Source organism: Ixodes scapularis, unplaced genomic scaffold (assembly GCF_016920785.2).
Source record: "Ixodes scapularis isolate PalLabHiFi unplaced genomic scaffold, ASM1692078v2 PGA_scaffold1__304_contigs__length_218370807, whole genome shotgun sequence".
NCBI classification, from domain to species: Eukaryota; Metazoa; Arthropoda; class Arachnida; order Ixodida; family Ixodidae; genus Ixodes; species Ixodes scapularis.
In genome coordinates this window covers 150,738,098-150,750,873 of record NW_024609846.1, presented here as the reverse complement: position 1 = coordinate 150,750,873, position 12,776 = coordinate 150,738,098, and the positions used below count along the sequence as shown (strand labels likewise).

The 12,776-nt window shown below is 46.6% G+C and overlaps 1 protein-coding gene across 2 annotated transcripts in view; it reads left to right on the top strand.

The window, feature by feature from the left end:
- Positions 1-2,344: 2,344 nt before the first annotated feature.
- Positions 2,345-12,776, top strand: part of LOC120843915 — a 248,074-nt gene continuing 237,642 nt past the window's right edge. The window contains exon 1 of one of the 2 annotated variants that reach the window (XM_040215388.3): positions 2,345-2,856. In XM_040215388.3, coding sequence (XP_040071322.2) covers positions 2,410-2,856 — 447 coding nt within the window. In that variant the 5' untranslated portion in view covers positions 2,345-2,409. The remainder of the gene's footprint in view (positions 2,857-12,776) is intronic. The other variant, XM_040502768.2, reaches the window with a different exon arrangement.

The following is a 12,776-nucleotide window of genomic DNA, read 5'->3' as shown; positions in this document are numbered from 1 at the left end:
ATCCTCAATGACCGGCCCCCTCTACCCTCCCTCGTAAAGTTGACTCTCACTCTCTCTTGCAGCGGGGGAGCGAGAGGTGAAGCTACCGGGTCGCGTTCCTTGTGCGTTCCGCAGCGTCGATTGGCAAAAATAATTTCTTTGCATTTAAGGATCGTTTCACGTGTACCACATTGCCTTCTAATGTCTACAGATCCGCAGCGTTGTGAATCTGTAGACATAATGTCTACAGACATTAGGATAATCTCTGCAGACATTGTTCTAATGGGTATTAGTTCACAGCGAGTGATTTAATTACTCAGCACACGCTTGTTCCTTGATTTGTAGAGCGAGTAAAATCACTAGCAATGCGCATGAACATTCAAAACGGCACCGGTCAAAAGCCTTTGATTACAACGGCTTATGCGGCACCCAAGTTCGTCCACTTTTTGCATATATTACCCTTTTTTTAGATTTCTAGGTCCCTATTATCGACGCGATATTTTGGTGGCGCCTTTTTAAGTTTCCCTTCCTCGACGTCACGACCAGTATTTTCCTCGACGTGACGTCATGAGTTGCAATCTTTGACAACTTTTCATCAGTTGCGAACTGCAGGTTCGACGGTATGTGTGAAAATAACAATGAAAGCTTCGAGTCATTGCATGCTTAAACCAACATCGCCAAAGGTGACACTGACGTTGCGCCGATTTCCGCTGATGAAAGAAAAATTAATTCAAATAAAGACGTCACAGTGAGCGTTTGGCCAATGGCAAATAAACCGATCTCGTTCCACGCATGCGCGACGCCGGCATAACTCTAGTTCATAGGAGGCAGGCACCAGTTCACGAGACAGCTCGTGCTACGTCGGGCTCTGCTTGCGCAGAACATCAGTGGGGTTATCGCGCGTGCAGAATGGTTGCAGCTCCCACGATGCATGGCTCCAGCGGTGGCGTAATAAAACTGGCTGCGAGATCAGTCCATTGCGACGCATTTTGTAGTGCAAATACTCTCCGAAGACAAAGTTGGAGCCGAGCTTAAAAGAGCGTGACAGCTGGACTTTCAAGACAATAACGCGGAGTTTTTGTCGCCTAAGTACAAGAGGCGCACAGTCAACTTTCCGTGGGGGTGGGCGCGTCCTGGTCCGGATGGTGACGACCGATGACGTACGGTGCTCGCCCGATGACAGCCCCCGGGAAGTTGATAATAAAAAAAAAAAACTAAACTAAAAGTTGTTCGATCCCGCTGAACACATTGCGATGTTGGTTGACTTTACGGTGGCCAGTGTGGCCACGTTTATTATGAAACAAAACAACTCAACAATGAGTGAAAATCCCAAAATTAAACCCCGTACTTTTGTTCCCAGTCTCCCAAAATCGAATCGAAGCCAATCCCCCAGAATCCCTCTCGGGGATCCTTTTGTAGCCTCGTAGGGGCCTCCTTTCCCCTCAGGGTCCAACCAATCCCTTCAAATTTCACCTCTCCCACGTGGTACACTGTTCTGCAATGGTCGACAAGCTGTCAGCCTAGCACTTCCAACGGCCAAATCCAAATTCTTTCTGGAATCAACCCCTGCATTTTACGCAGACGGACTGGCGCCAACAGCTAAATTATTACAACGGGTAAAAGGCGACAATTTGATACTAAGCGGCAAAAACCTCTATGTACAGGGACATTCGGCTAAAAGCTACAAGCCTCTCCAAGCGCGGGCTGTCCCGCTCCCGGTCCGAGCAGGCTGCCGAAACCCAAGACGCTTCTTAACGACCGCGGGGGGGACCGCTCCCGCGTCGCGGCCGCTCTGGCCCCGCCGACACAAACATAGAAAGCTAAAAAAAACAATGCCGCCGCTACTCTGGAAAGATAAACTTTCGTAACAAAAATCACCTTAACTAATAAGCAGGATTTTTACAAACTTAACACGCACTTCGCGAACTTTCGGTTCCAGCTCTGTGTTTGCGAGTCCTGAGCGCCACATGCGCCTACATGTTTTTGTTTCCGCTGATCCCATCGAATGAGGCGCGCGCTTGTCTGCCTCGTCATCACCAGTTCTCTGCGAATTCTTCTTATTTTATGTCCCTTTAGTCTACGTGCCGCTTTCACGCCAAATGCACACTGGCGGTTAAACAGCATTCACAAAGGGGTCGCGAACGCGGTTGCTTTTAAAGATCCAGTATAATTTCACGTGTGTTTGATGATGAAAACGAGCGGAAACGATTCGCGGTTGCGATTCGAACGCAGGTGGCGATGCGCCTTAAGTGTTCCAATGCGCCGAAAACGCTTTTTAGAACACTTGCTCGGCGAATAGCCGCCGGCCGCAGGCCCAAACAACAAGTGCGAACTTCCGTCGATAGATGTCGCAGCCCCCAATGATCCCGAGGCGCGCGCCAAGTGCGGTGCCGCGGCGGAGCGGCGGGTGCCCGGCGCCGCGCTTCTCCGATGGCAGCGTCAGTCGCGCACGTGCTGCGCTGCCACGGGAGTCGCTCCCGCAGGCCTCCCTCCAGGACACGGCGACCTACGGACATGTCGGCCTCTAGCTCCGGGAGCCTGGCCCTGTACGGTGCCTTGGTGCTCGTGTACCTGGGCCTGACGGCAGACTTCTACCTCACGTACCGCCTGACCACCGACGTGGACGTCCTGCGAGCGATGTTGGTGGACAGTGGGTCGCGGGGAGACCGGACTGTGCCGTTGGCGAGGACCAAGAGACGCGTGCGGAGGCATCGGCGCGGCGGCGGCGATGACCAGCCGCGCGAAGCGGTCGACGACGACGACGCCGAGGATAGCAACGTGCCCAGCGTGGAGTTCTTTCCCAAACCGCAGCAGGCGCCCGGAACGACACACGGCGGGGAAGGATACGTGTGGCTCACGTCCTACTCCCGGATACCCGTGAGTGTGCTCTTCGTGTCTCGTTTACATCGTACTATACTGTCTTACTGCAGTCGCCTCAGCAATCGGGATCGAAAAAAACCTTTTGAAACTGGCCACTGTGTCAGAGTCTGACTTGTACGTCGCGAGTTACAAGTAACTGATTACTTGTAGTAAATTGCATTTTATTGTAACTTTATCACTCTTTAATTACTTTCTTTTTCCGGTTACGTTTCCTGTAATTCAATTACTATTTTCGTACTAAGTTACAAGCAATCACTTATTTTTCTTTCTAAAAAACTAAAATTATTGACGTGATTTTTTTTTTATTATTTTTACAAAAAGTCGCTCATTTTGTTTTTGTGTTACTCCTCTATGTTACACCAACGCTGCACATTTTATTTTTACTCACATGAACAACTAAACAAAAATATCAAGATACGAGAAGGATTCGAATGCCAACGCGCTCAGCGACGTTTTGACAGACGAGCTGTCGAGTGCCTCGTTTCCTGTGCACGGTTTGTTACGATTTGGGTTCGGTGCGGCATAGACGACTATGTTCTGCATTGACCTCCTATTGTAACGTAAAAAGTAATCAATTACTTTCTTGTAATTTTTAATTACTTTTGCGATGCAGTAGTTGATTACTGTTATCAAATTTTCAATAAAGCTTTTGTAATTGTAATCGCTTACTTTTTTTCGTAACACGTACGAGACTGCTAAGAGTTCGCCAGCGGCTAGGTTGATTTTGCCTCTCTGTTCAGCTACGTCGTGGCGCGTTGTCAAGGCCACGCTTCCTTGTCACGTGTCGACACGCCTCTCGCTCCAGCTGCGTCGACCAGAGTGCCGCGATTATTTGCGTCCGAGCTCGGCGTGAATGTGACGTCTTTATTTCGTGTATGTCCAACCCTCCCGTCATTAACCAGACGATTGCGTCAACCGTTCTGGTGGTTGAAGCGCTGGGGAAATTGAACCGCCCGACTTTATTTATTTATTTATTTTTTTACTTAGAGTCGGTGACAGGTGATGAGTTCAAGTAAAGCTCCCTTCAACCCTTTGCACTTTAGCAGAGCGAACGCTGGCGAAGAGGTTTCCTTCACTCCAGCCTTCGCACTCGTAAAGTGGAAAGAAGTTGGAGGACTTTACCCTGAACTCTCTTAACCTGTCACTGACTTTAGTTCCTCCGGCGTAGCTTTCTGCAGACACGTCGCATTTTTCGGTACATCCCCAATTCGCCGTTTCGCCACGAAGCAACGATAAACCGCTACCAGCTCTCGCAGCCACATTTCCTTCTTTCGTCGTCCTCGTTGCCCCCCTGAGTGTTTTTTTTTTTTTTAATGTTTTGTCGAATAATTTTGTTCCTTTCTTCTCTAGGAACGTACAGTTGTTTGATACAAAATGCGCTGTCGCACGTCGATCCAGTGTACGTCAGAATTGGGGTGGTATCGCGGGTGGCGGGTGGGTAGACACATTTAAACACCTCCGCTGACGTTCTGATCCTCCACTCCCTGCCTGCTATACGGCGCTGTCGGTACTGCCTCGTCGCCATTTGCGCATGCGAGCTCATATCGCTAGCCGCTGAACTACTACGTACCACGACGTCTCACGCAATCCTTATGATTGCTACAAACGAACGCATCAAAAGTCTTGGCCCACAAAAGTATGAAGCGTGATGTGTAGAATATTTAGACGGTTGGTCAAGGAACAAACGTTCGATGCTTTACATATTCAGGACGAAACCCACTGACACACAAACACGTGCACGTGCAATTACACACCCACATACTCATTCACTGGCGTACACACACACAGACAAAAACGCCTCGAGTGGATGGGCATTAATGAAATGAATTCAACCCCAATGAAATGTAACCCGACCTGACACACCCAGACAGCGTTTGGACAAACGCGGATATGGGGCTGTTGCCTGAGGTCAGACATTTCGTTTGTAACGCAAGTGTTATATTGGCGAGGAGTTGAAACTATAGGGGGCGCTTTTTCCGGTTGACTTTCCCCACAGCTTGGTGTTACCCAACAGAAATCCCGTGGACTTTATCTTTTTTATGTAACGTAGTAAATCTTGACAACAAATGGAGTAACGTTGGCGGAACGCGACAAACCTGATCTGTGTTGAAAGCAGTGGTCGAAGGAATCGAGCTTGAATTATTTTGGCCTATGTGCTGAGCAGATGCTGGACACACGCACGGCGCATTGTGTGTTGCTCAAGCAGGCCAGACTGGCTACACAAGAGCCCCTCCACGGGCTAGGGAAGAACACAACCCACAGCCGAACGCTCACGCCGCGCTCGGCTTTTGTTATCGTTGTTGTGGTCCCCCACGGGTAAGTTTCTAAGTTATCCGCTAGAGGCACGACAGTTGAATCCCCTGCCCAATACGTCGCAAAATCGTCATTTAGTATAATAAAAAATTGCAACTTCGCCTCATGGATGTTTAGAAAGCGGCATCAGGTATCCGCGTTGTGCATACATTGGAAATATGGCCAGTGCGTCTTTCCTGAGTACTGCAGCGCAAGCTCTCACTCCTCGTGTTCGGAGAAGAGGTGAGCTAACATACAGAAGAACGGTGATATTTGAACGCGAAACAAAATCTTGTACCCTAATAATGTTACGCAGTTAATGTTGTCTGGTCAATAAACCAAGTTAACACAGCTACATCGGTCCAACAGTATGCGCTAAAAGGTCCAGGATATTGAATATTTCTATAAGTGCCTGCCACATCCGTGCATATATTGAGACAATTTTTATTGGAAATGGTAACGTCTTAACGCTAAACTCCATGGGGTTAATTGCAGCGAAAAATCTACGAATTTCGCCCGGCGACTCTTCACTCTTCCCGTGGCATCAGCCCTAGCGTCTGCCGCATCGCGCGACGAGCGAGCGTGACGCCGGGCGAATTTCGTCAGTTATTCGTCGCATATTCGCTCCATGGAGTTCAGCCTTTACTGAACAGAATGAGAAAAGTAAGGCTTACTCCTACGTGACCTCGCGGCACTTGTTTACTGATCATCCTGCACACAAGGGGGAGTCGATTACCGACCACGGAGGATCGACGACCGAACGTGTTGGAACACCGCAGCTCAGATAGCGGGGGAAGAAGGCTCGAGCTGCCGAACCCAGGGGTCCTGGGTTCAGTCCCCACCCCTGCCCGTTTCGATCTGAATGGGCACCGTACTGGCGTGCGGTCGTGTATCACTACATTGTGGTGCACGTTGAAGTCCGAAGGCTTGAGTTAGAGCACTAGATAGATTTGTGAATGGCAGTGGAGACAGCGGTTGCCCGTTGGGGCTCGCTCACTTCCCTTTCTCTAGAGAAACACACAATATAATTTGTGTCAGTGTATGTATGAAGGGGACCAAAAACGTATTTTTTTAGAGCGCAGCTCTTAGGCGCCCAGTTCCGGCTTGAGCGGCGTCGCCGTCGGCGTTGGCGTAACCGCGCGGTGCATTATGGGTAAATTTCCCCGTAAAATCTAGCGGAAAATTTTCCCGCTAAATTTAGCGGAAAATTTTCCCGCTGAATTTAGCGAAAAATTTCACCCGTTAAAATTACCGGAAATTTTCCCCACTAAATTTAATGGAAAATTTTCCCCGATAAATTTAGCGGGAAAATTTCCCCGCTTTCCCGTTAAATATAGTTCAAAAAATTTTCCGCTACATTTAGCGGAAAATATTCCCCGCTAAATTTAGCGGTAAACTTCCCCGCTAAATTTAGCGGAAAAACTTCTCCGCTAAATTTAGCCGAAAATATTCCCCGCTAAATTTAGCGGTAAACTTCCCCGCTAAATTTAGCGGAAAAACTTCTCCGCTAAATTTAGCCGAAAATATTCCCCGCTAAATTTAGCGGGAACATTTCCCCACTATTTTCACCGGAAAAAAATTCCAAGCTAAATTTAGCGGAAAAAGTGTCCGGCTAAATATAGCGGAAAACATTTTCCCGCTAAATTTAGCGGAAATAGTTCCCCGCTAAATTCAGCGGAAAATTTTTCCGCTAAATTTAGCGAAAAAAATTCCCCGCTAAATTGACCAGAAAAAATTTCCCCGCTAAATTTAACAGAAAAATTTCCCCGCTAAATTTAGCGGAAAAACTTCCCTACTAAATTTAGCGAAAAATTTTCCCCTAAACGGGAGGCGCGCAGGAGAGGAGAAGGGGCATAGCCTCCTCTCCGTACCTTCCCTTCCTCCTCCTCAAGAGCTGCGCTCTAATTCGGCGTTACAGGGAGTTATAAACGGCTTTCATTTTTTTTACTTACACTAAATACTTTTCAGGATGAATCATTGGCGTGCATAATGCAGGAAATGCTCGAAGGCGCATTTCGTGCATTATGTTTTATTGAGCAGCGTTCACCCATTCAGGAAACACTAAACTGCCAAGAAAGTGTTTTCTTTTTTAGTAATGTGACTAAATATAGTTTCTATATATTAAATAATGTGTCGACAAAAAACAAAAATACTAGCGTAATATTGACGTGGGAGACACTTTTTGGGGTATGGAATGATCCTGGAACACGCTTCTCTTTTGGCACATCGACCAGGAAAAGCGATTATGTTTTGGAATCACTTCTATGAACACTATAAACATCCAAAAGTTTTTTTCAACTTAACGATTGCACGACCTAAGCTCCACGAAACTCGCATAGATTAAGAAAAAAAAATTTAAGCTCTAAAACAAAAAAAGACACACAAAAAATATACAAGTTAGGAACGAATACTTTTATTGTTTGCTGCCTCTTGAAATCTGTAGTCGTTCTGAAATTAAAAAAGAATCTAAAGCAAACCGTCTTTATTTTGAAAAAAGAAAACGGAAGAAAAGAAACGCGCATGAATTGCAGGGAGGTAAGCCGCGAACGTCTATGCCGCTTTTTATCTTTCACTTTAGAGTGTGCCGCCGTTTACTCCCGTGGATTATCTTCCTTCATTTCAGGTTGTATTTGTTTCTTCACCTCCAATGTTTACCCCCTAAAGGTAAAAAAAAAAAGTACAAATAAAATGCGTCGTTACATCATCGTTGGCCCCTCGGAAGGGGGCTGAAAAGCTAGCCAGCGAGCGAAGGTCACGCAACACTGCCGATGACGTAAGACTTCGGCTAGATTTTCGCTTTCCTTCCTTCGTCTCCTGCGCTTGGCCAATCAGATTGCCGCATTGGCCGATGAGAACGCCGAAGAACCAATCATGAAGCAAGAAGCCCCGGGCAAAGTAAGCCATGCCCTGCGTTTTTGAAGGCTGTCAATGACAATCCGGAGAGCAAGTCGTCTGCTCCTTGCGCAGGATTTGCAGTGACGTCAGAACGGCGCCGAGATCCAATTGGCTTTGATCGGAAAGGTAGTGGGTATACCTCGATGCTAGATACCTGGTGGTCTACCCACTATATTTTTCAATCAGCCAATAAGAGCGCGGCGTTCTGACATCATTGAAACTCCTGTGCAAGAACCAGACGAACTTGTGCTCCGCACAGATACGAGGGGCGTACCATATTGATTTGCCATTAATATGTTCGCTGCAGACACCGGTCGCTTAGAGCTCGGTACTCATGCCCACCTTCTCGACAGACTCTCCCTGGAGCCGAATGCCTATGCACTAACTGCGTGGCAGCCTCGCTGGGCCCTGTACACACGCCTGTAAAGCTGCTTGCGGTTTATTAATACGGCGAAATAATGTCCTCGCGTTTTTTTTTTGTTTTCATGCCACCAAACAGGTGGTATTCCCTGGTCGGCGGAATACACAAAAGTCCTGCAAGGACGCCAGTCCACGGTCATTCGCACCGTGCAATAGCGTCCTCGCAGTGCTGAAAAACAGAATTCCTCTACTGACCGCACGCGTAGATAGTCCGCATGGCCTAAAATCTCAACTTCTAGAAATGTATTTTTCGCGGACTATAGCCTGGAAAATACAATAAGCTGGAACCAGTGAAGTGTTTCAAACACGAGCGATACGATCTGTCGCCAGTGTTCCATATCACGTACATTCTCGCCCATGCTTCAATGAGTATTCACTTTTAACGACTGAACAATCACTCATGAAAACATTGGCGATCTACATATTCTACAAAATTAAAGCAGATCATCAATACACAGATTAGAATTATGCCACAAGAGCAGCAACATAAACATGTTGCTGTTTTTGTCTTGTCTTCGACGTAGCATCATAAATGCTGCGTCGAAGCCAGCCGAGCTTCGACGTAGCATTCATGCACAATCTTTGCTCAGCTTTGGCTTTCGTAAGGTGACGTATAGTATTAAAAACTATGGCCTTCTACATAGCTGACGCGGGCTCTGCGGGCAGCAGGGGGCGGAGCCACGGCGAACCTTCGAGTTATCCATACGGCTCTTTAACTAGTTGCGCTAAAACGAAAACTTCACACACGTTACTTTTGATGTGCCTAAATTCAAAGTTTCACGAAGTGTCCGAATTCAAACACTGTTCAGCCTCCCTTAGTGACAAGAAAGGTTAAAAAAATAACGGAATAAAGAATCAAATATACCTGTCTTACTTGATTTCAATCGGATTAATTTGATTCAAATCTCAATAGCGAGGGAATAAAGATTCATCTCTAGATCTATTTTCAACACAGCAGGTTTATTTATCAATTCGTCCGATCACTGAAAACAATGCGAAAGAGTTACTTGAACACAAAGTGCAGTTTAATTAGCAACTTTTTGATGTATGTAAACCCAGTCATACTAAAACAAAAGCGCTTGTTTTTTTTATTTTGTAATAAAGGTTTTTTAGGGGTTTTTTTAGTGTACTGATTTGCTTGCAGAAGGGTGTTTCGCAACTGAGTAAGGCGGAAAGAAAGCTCAAAGCTTTTGCTCAGAACTTCACTGCTTTTAATCGTGTATAGCATTTTATAAACCTTTTTTAGTTGACGCATCACTGATTTAAATACAAAAGAGAGGAAGTTAGAAAGCATCAAACAATAGACAAACGGTAATTAAACACATTTACTGGAGTCTCTTTGCGGTAAAGTTTCGATAAATACCATTATAGTAAATCTTGTCTGATCTAAATGACTATTTAAATCATCTTGATTTATATTCCCCGTCCTGGTGAGAGGTAGAACTGTTGCTTCGCAGTGGAACAAAAAATCGCCATATTTTAGATATCTTAATGTTTCGAGCGCTTCAGCATGTCCTCCACGCCCTGCATGGTGGTCGCACTTCATTGGGCGCTTCTGGTTCTCAGGGTACGATAATCGTTCAGGTGCATGCCAAACGCTTCGAAGTCGCACGTTCACGCGCTACGTTATATGACTGTAATCAAAGCATCTTCACAAGCAGAGCGAAAATTACGGTGGAAGACGTTCACCCTGATCACTCACAGTAGTGTTCCTGTTTGGTAAAATTCAAGTATACCTAATCTACTTGATTATTCAGATGTTTACGATGATGTATTTATTTCCCTGAATGAAGCTATTCGTGTTAGTAATCTGAAAAATATGTTTTTCTTTCAATTTTAAATTTATATATTGTGCACTGTTTGATTATTTACGTTTATAACAGAAGCAGAAATGTTTCACCGGCATGTTAATGTTTCTAGGCATTTTTATAGTAATTTAGCATGCTGTAGGAACAGAAATACAATTAAAACGGTTATGGATCTGATAATAATAATTCGTGACTTAATGTGTAATTCCGTGATGGCAAAAAGTAGTTTTCTTTCTTTATGTCGGGCAATACACGTAGAAGTTGTTATGATATTTTGGTTGCAAGAAGGGGGGGCGGGGGATATAAACTCACATAGGGAACATATGGCCAACATGCGCAGAAGTGTCCCTCTCTCATTGTTTTTATTCAACGCCGCGGACAAAGGCGTCCATTCGGGTCAGGATTTATCAAAACATTTCATCTGTTTACATTCCCCGCTTTGCGAATCCTTCCGAGCGAGCGAAGTTCTTTTTCCTCGCCACTGGGCTACTGTGGCGGCCGACGCCTGACGCACGCTGAGAGTCTCGCGGTGACGTCCCCCTCGGAACAACACGCCGTTCCGCGCGAGCGAAAGCTGCTGTCGTTTTCGACTCGGTTTTGCGCATCGAATTACTCTTGTCCCTGGCGCTTTTCCGGCCTTCGACGTTCTATCATCTCCATATGTTTACGTATTGTTGCTATCTTACCAGGCGTCCCCCTCGGTAAAAAGAAATGCACTAAAAGGATACTTCTGGTGTACTTAGTGCATGTAAACAAAACATACTTTTGTGCACTTTTATAAGACAAAACAGTATGCTATCAGTATACGTTTAGCCTACTAAAAGCAAACACTTGTATTTTCTAGTACAACGAAAGCACACATTTAGCAAAATGAATTGTACTAAAAGCGCACTTTTAGTAATATTGAGGTATGTTAAAAGTAGAATTTAAGGCTATTTGACATGAGCTAAACGTTTACTTTATGTTTTTACCTCTAAACGCTGGTGAGCAGCGGCTCGCTAGTGGTTAGCGGCAAGAAGAAAAAGTACACTTTTCATGACTTTTATGTTTCGCGTTAAGGAAAGCCAATGCGTGCTCCGGAAAGCAGCCACACTCTTGAAAGTGACACTTGAAAGACAGAAGGAACGCAATTACCTCACCACTGAGTCAGTTCGCATCGAATCTGTCCTTCCGATAAAAATATTCGTGAATCAACAATTCAATGTGCCTTCTTCACAGCCCAGCACGCATGTATTTGACGTTTCGGGAAGTGAGAAGAGAGTATAGACTATACAAAAGAGCACTGAAAATAGCACATCGAAAATAAAACAAAAACAAAACTTGATTTTCGCGAAACCTGTACTCGAGTAAGAGCGCGTTCATTGCTCTGCTGTACCATAGCCTCCTCTATACTCACAAAACCTGGCAGTTCGACGACAAGTCATAGAATTCCCGGTCGCAGATTTGGAGCGCGAGGATCTGTTAGCACAGAGCCATTCTCGGGGAACGTGGACTTCAGCGCACAGCTTTGCAGTGGCGAGGACACGAAACATAGTTTTCAAACCCGACGAGAAAAGAAGCGTCAGCGCGAGGAACGCGAGGAGCACGAGCGGACATCCCATCGCTCGGGAGAAGTGTGTTTAGGCGCCTCGCCGCAGCGGGGCGCCCGTCACCTGACTCTCCTCTCATCCGCACTCTTAAAAAAAGGGTACTGTAGTACCCTCCTTAAAGGGATAGTACAACGAAATTTCGGCGCTCATTTTTTGGTCTGTAGACCAGTGTCCGGAAGTGCTCTTTTTAGCCTCGACCGCAAGGAGCAAAAGCGAACAATAATCTCGAACCCAGACGCTCACAGGGAAGGGGGGGGGGGGGGGGGGGGGGGGGCGGGGGGCTGCGTCGGCCAGCGCCGCCGCTTCCCGTTAAGGGCTTCTTCGCTGGTGTGCCGACTGCCGTTTCGCGGGCATCAGTCCTGTTTACCGCGGTATGTTAGTATAGTGCCCGTAATGGTGACAGCCGTGTGTCCATACGCCACTTTGCCGCTGTTGGTTTCCATTTAGCCGAGCCAGAAAACATCTCGCGACGAGTTGACCGCGCCGCGAGTGACGAAGAAGCAAACATGGCGACGGTTTGTGCGATTGCTTTGGTGGCTCCGGTGTTGAGTGTCTTCAACGTCCTCGTGAGAAGATTCCCCTGCCCTTCGAAGTTATTGCAAGCACCAGGAGTGGCACGGAAGATGTGGAATCATCGTCTCAACTACAAATAAGCAGGCCTTCACGAGCAACAGCGATGCCGAGCAGGCGCTCGGCACATTTGTGTTGTCAGATGTTCTACAACGCCGAGGTATTTTCATTTATCATTTGGAATGGCTTCAAGAGTGGGAAATTAATCTATTTCGCGGATTGTTAACGCCGAGGCGAGTTCCCTCCGTTGCAGTGCCGTTGTCGCGCAAAGTGCAGAGAAAACCGAGTGGCGATGGCGGCGGCGCTCTTTGATAGCTTTGATCTTGCGCCGTCGGGTTCATGG